Source organism: Lindgomyces ingoldianus, assembly GCF_010093535.1.
Source record: "Lindgomyces ingoldianus strain ATCC 200398 unplaced genomic scaffold BDR25scaffold_25, whole genome shotgun sequence".
Classification (NCBI taxonomy): domain Eukaryota; kingdom Fungi; phylum Ascomycota; class Dothideomycetes; order Pleosporales; family Lindgomycetaceae; genus Lindgomyces; species Lindgomyces ingoldianus.
Window position 1 is genome coordinate 999,252 of NW_022985186.1, and position 6,056 is coordinate 1,005,307.

General features: G+C 34.3%; 1 protein-coding gene across 1 annotated transcript; it reads left to right on the forward strand.

The window, feature by feature from the left end:
* Positions 1–1,393: 1,393 nt before the first annotated feature.
* On the forward strand, positions 1,394–2,078 carry BDR25DRAFT_357757 (uncharacterized protein; the record flags this gene model as incomplete). Its single annotated transcript, XM_033695847.1, has 6 exons — positions 1,394–1,476; positions 1,512–1,621; positions 1,673–1,755; positions 1,800–1,889; positions 1,940–1,975; positions 2,034–2,078. The coding sequence occupies 6 exons, from the start codon at positions 1,394–1,396 to the stop codon at positions 2,076–2,078; spliced, it is 447 nt and encodes a 148-aa protein (XP_033545244.1).
* Positions 2,079–6,056: the final 3,978 nt, after the last annotated feature.

Sequence of the window (6,056 nt, forward strand, 5' to 3'; positions counted from 1 at the left end):
AACAGCGACTTTGGGGATGATGTAGTTTACAACGAGCAGGATCCTGATGAAGAGGACGAAGTGGAGGAGGAGGAAGAGGAAGAGGAAAAGGTTGAAGATACCACAGAAAAGCCAGAGGAATCTGCACATGTCGAGGATGGTAATTTCTCCGGCGCCCGAGGTCTGGACTCAACGACGGCCAATGGCCCAATACCTAACACTGGATACGGGAATCATGATACGTCTCTTCCAACACAGCAGCAAGGGCCTCCGGGATATGGACATCCTCCTCCAAGCCTCAGGCCTGGACAATCTCAGCGAGGAATTGATGGCCCACAGCAAGGTTACAGTCAGAGTCACGTCCAGACTCAGCCACATCAAAGTTACGGTCAGACTCAACCACATCGACGCTACAGTCAAACTTCACCGCAGCAAAGCTATAGCCAAAGTTCCCCGCCGCCAGGCTACAGTCAACCTCCGCTGCAGCAGAGCTACAGCCAACGGTCGCCACCTCCGAATGCCATGCAAAGTGATCCACATGCTACTGATGGTATTGCAGAATCTTACCACCCCATAGACCCCGTGCCTACTAGTTATGGAAGTCAGTCCTATAACAATCAATCCTGGCACGAGCCTTACAACGCGCAGAGCAACACCAAGTATGATGCATATCCAGGACTGACACACACCCCTCCTGCTACAACGTACCCAGGATCATCACATGCCCCTCTAGCTACCGCATACCCAGGATCTGGATATCCCCCGCAAAGCTATCATCAAGCTCGAGGTCTGGGCAATGAGAACACTGGATACGAAAGTGCGAATACCTACAATTACTCAGCCCCTACGCAGAGTCGGGCATCGGGATCTCATATGGGTGGGTATGCAGCTGCGGGAGGGTTGGGAGTAGTTGCTGGCGCGGCTGGGGGTTATGCGGTGGCGGACCATGAAGAAGACAAGGAGCAGGAGGAAGAGCAGGAAGAACAGAAGGAGGAGGAGGAGGAGGAGGAGGAGGTAGAAGAAGAACAGCAGGAGGCTGGTGACGAGTACTATTAGATGCGTTACATCTCACATATCCACACGAGAACAATGTATTGCCATCTCTCTTGCACACAGAACAGCATTCGTCCAATGTCTCCTTTCATTCACCCGAATCAAGTCTAGTCCTGACAAGTTCCGCCAATGATCTAAACGCAATGTGAAGTAGGTTCCTTGCAACTGTCGTCCTAAGGCACAACCTCTGTGGTACGTTGAATTACTTCCTCTCACATTACCTTGGAAAACTTAACTATAAAAACTTACTAAAACTTCTAATAGACTAATTGGGTATAAAAGAACTAAGATACTAGAAAGTTTAAAAGCGATAAAAATAGCTTAAAATAACTTAATAGTAAGCTATTTTAGCCTAAGAGCAATGTTGAAAAGAATAATAGTTCGTTCTTGTGCTGCTACAATTATCACCACTTTCGCTATTATGGATCTGGCCAGTGAGATTTTGTGGCAAGTTCTCCCTCTTGATGTCCCATATGCAGCCCTATCAGACCCTCTAGTCACTCTCTAACATCGGGAACACGGACGACGGTCACGAATAGAACAGGCCCGAAGCCAGCAATATCTCGCCCCAGAGGAGAAAAGGGCAATTGTGAGGTTTCTGTTACTAATATGTAGCCTTAGCGAACCTCTACAAATGAAGTTTATATCATCGCTGGCCTTGAGCCTCTAAGAAACGACATCCCGAACTTAAGGCAAGAAGACTTGGGGAGATCGACTAGAAACGTCATGGGAATAATATCTACGATAAGATCACGGGGTGGTTTGAGGTGATAAGGTCGGCCTTACAGGAACCGGCTGTCACTGCAGAGAATGCGCATAACATGAATGAGGCAGGGGTCATGATAGGCATGCTGGGTGTCGCGCGTGTATTTTATCAGCCTATATCTTCTGTTCTGCTTGGCATGAGGTTGACCTTTTGCCACTTGCAACAGTTATGGGCCTGGTTTGCTGCGTACATAGATAATGCAATAACATTTTTTGCACCCCTGTTCCACTAATAGGAACACACTCAATCACATTTAATCACTGAACACCAGCCTGTTTAATACCCATGCTTAGTCTAGCTTTTTCCTAGGCAAAAGGAACTTTTTTTAGCGCCTCTAAGAAGTACAGCCTAGTAGTTTTTATCGCACGTGTCTCATGCGATAGCATACCCATCTACTGCACTATTCACTTATTAGGACTAGTTTCTTTCTTGTACAGTATATAGTCAGCCTAGAGTTCTCTTGCGCTCCTTAGACCTGATAATACACTTATATAATCTACTTTGTTTAGATCTTAATACCTTGTTAACTTACTTACTATATAACCTCTTCTTAGCTTATGCAAGAGTTATAAGCCTAGAGTTGCGCTCCTAACTAGTACTATAGTCACTACTATACATTTAGCTTTTGCATCTAGCTTAAGAGGGCTCTGCAAACCTTAGCACATACTAATCACAGATTGCTTACTAGCTAAGCCTAATTAACAAGACAACAACCTTCTGTCTATTCTAAACATACTAATTATAGATTACTTACTAGCTAAGCCTAATTAACTAGACAATAACCTTCTTGTAATAAGGTAGGCGCCCTGCCTGCCAAGCTAATACTATACGACTTTCCTTACTGTACTAAAAGGTACGCACGAGAATACTTAAGCTAAGTATTCTTGCATAGTATAATATATATATAGATAATGCTAGAGCTAGCACTAGCACTAGCGGTTGTCTCTAGTCTAGCCTAAACCTCTATAAGCGAGAGAAGGCCACGTAGTGGACTGTGCCTACCTTGTTACACACTACCTCCTCCCTTTATTGTCTTAGCCTCTAAGACATAAAGCTAAGGATATATATCTACTCTACTCTAATTATAGCCTCTGTTATGATCTAAGCTAGAGTGATTACTAAGACTTAAACTCTTAACCTTTAGGTGTTACAATCATATAGAGCATTACTTTAAAGCTAGCGCTACTATATACGCTAGAAGCTAATAGCAGCTAAACACTTTAGCTAGATAGTTATTGTTTAAGCTTAAAGTTTTACTTATGTTAGTAAATTTATAAAATCTTTAAAAAAAACACTATATTTAGTTTTCGAAGTTATATGCTTCACTATACAATAGTTTAATTACTTAATTAGAAGATACTATTTAAAATGCTATATTGTAAGAAACTAGACTGCTGTTACCTTTACTAAATTAGTGTTAAGGTGTATGTTCTTATTAAAAGAACTATAAAGTTATATAAGCTTATACTCTAAGCTTTTATTATATATTTATGTAAGTATAACTCTTAAAATATCTATTAGAGATAGAATCTAACAAATAACTATGTCTACTAAGTGTATAATATTATATTTAATAACACTTCTTTCTATAAACTAAATAACTACGCTTTATATAAGCTACTATAAGAAGTAGTTAAAGGTAACATTATTATAAAAACCTTTTTTACTTTAACTAATACTTTAAATAATAAAAGTTATCCTAATTTTTTAAAGAAGCTTTTAAAGCTTAAGAAGTGTAATAAAAAGCTTAGTAATTAGCTCTATAAAATGCGCTAGCAAGAGTCTCTCTACTATCTACTTTTTTCTAACATAACTTTAAAAACTATTTTAAAAGTTAACTTGAAAAAAAACTAATATTAACTTAGTCTTTTAAAATTAGTTTAGTAACATGCTAAATAATAGCTTTAATAATAAAACACTATTAGTTATTAAAGTTTATTTACAAATAAGTTGCCGCGTAAGAGAGCACATGGTCCTAGTATCGCGCCTGTGTTTCGGACGAGCAGCCTGAGACACTTGGCGCCTAACCTCCCACTACATAGGCAGGCTCCCTATAAGCCTCTTATAGTTAATAGACTTGCTTCTTATTGCTTCCCAATGAGCAGTTGCGACATTAGCAATATAGCTATACATTTTAAAACTAATAATTATTATCTTAAGTAGCTAAAACTACTTAGTATATAGTTATAATTAATTATAAGTTTTAAAATATTATTATTTAATCTAACTTTACTTTTTACACCTAGCTTAAAGACTTTACTAGACTAAGCTCTTCTAGTAGTACAGCTACTACTAATAAATTAAACATTATAAAGAGAGAGAGTAGACTAAGATGTTAATAATACACTACTACACTTATATCAACTACTACTAAACTGTCTAGCTAGTATTTTGCCTTTATATTAAGCTTTATTAAAAACTTTACTAAATCTACTACTATTACTTTTAAAGCTTTTTATTAGGATTATCTACTTTCTATGCCTAAAACTTACTATAAGGTATACTACTACTAATTCTTAGAGAGCTAGAAGCATGCTATAAGGATTACATTTATAGACTTTTATTAAAAAAAGCATTTAAGCTAGTTTTTATTACAGAGGCTATAAATACTTAAGCAATACCTTTAAAATAATTATATAAGTATAAATTTAAGACTAAAGGTTTTTTAACTAAATTAAAGGTTAATTTTTATATATAAGGCAACCTCTAAGTTACTATAGCTAAAACATATGCTACTACTCTAGTAGCACGCGTTTTTAAAGCGCTTATCGCTATGATAGCCTTATTTAGCCTAATTATGTAATAATATAACACTACTAGCGCTTTTATTAACACTAAGCTTCTAACCTAAGCATATTATAACCTACTACTAGGCTACTATTACTTCTAGTAAGCTTTTAAACCTTTTTAAGCTTTTTATAAACTTAAAAATATACTTAGGCTTTAGTATTTAAAACTTACTAAGTTGCTTAAAAAGCTTAGCTTTTTTTAAATTTTTAAAGTTAGTTATTTTTTTATTAATAAAGATCTTATAGTTTACTTTTATATTAATAATATTATTATTTTTTACTTGCTAAAGTATAAACAGTACTTAGACTAATTTAAAATTAAGCATATAAAAATTTATAAAATCTAATCTATAAAAAAACTAAACTAGTTTCTTAGCATTTAAACTAACTATAATAAAGTTAACTATACTATATAGCTTAGTAAAGAGTTATATATTAAATAGCTTACTAACGCACACTACAAGCAAGTTGCTTACACATCTAAGTTGCTTACTTTTGCTAAGACCCTTCTAAACTACCTTTTCTACACTAATACATTCCTAATAACACTACTTAGATGCGCTAAAAGAACATTAGATACAGCTTACACTTTAGGCTTTTAAATAAAATACAACACTCTCTAAGTAACATGCTATAGCTATGTATAAAGTTTTTTAAAAGACAATAAATAACTAACACGCTAGACAACTTTTATAAGCTAATTCTACAGCCAACTTATAAAAGCTAGGTAATAATAAGAAGTAGGTAATTATTAAGCATATACTTAAGTACTATACATAAGAATTTTCCTCTTAGCTAGTAACTATAGCTAATATAGCTAATTCTTTATATATAAAGTGTAATCTAGCTATATAAGCATAAACTAGCCTAGTATGTTTATAAAATGTTATTTAAAGCGTAAAGTAAAGTTAAGTGTAAGTATAACTATAAAAAACCTTTTTATAAGAATTATTAAGTAATATAAAGCTAGTTTAGCCTTATAAAGAATATTAAAGCTAAGTATAGCATCTAAGATAATAATATATACAACTGTAATAAAATAGGCTTTATAATAAGCTAGACATCTACTAACTATACTTATACTTAAAACTTTACTTTAAGCTTTAGATAACACTTTACATATATACTAAGTTAGTTTATGCTAATATAGCGTATATTATGCTTATTGTGTAAAGAATTAGCAATATTAGCTACAGCTACTAGCTAAGAGGAAAATTCTTATGTATATAGCTTAACTATGTGCTTAATAATTACTAACTTTTTATTATTATCTAGCTTTTATAAGTTAACTGTAGAATTAGATTATAATAGTTATCTAGCGTGTTAATTATTCATTTTCTTTTAAAAGACTCTATATATAGTTGTAGCATATTAGTTTAAAAGTATTATGTTTTGTTTAAAAGTATTATGTTTTGTTTAAAAGTATTATGTTTTGTTTAAAAGTATTATGTTTTGTTTAAAAGTATTAT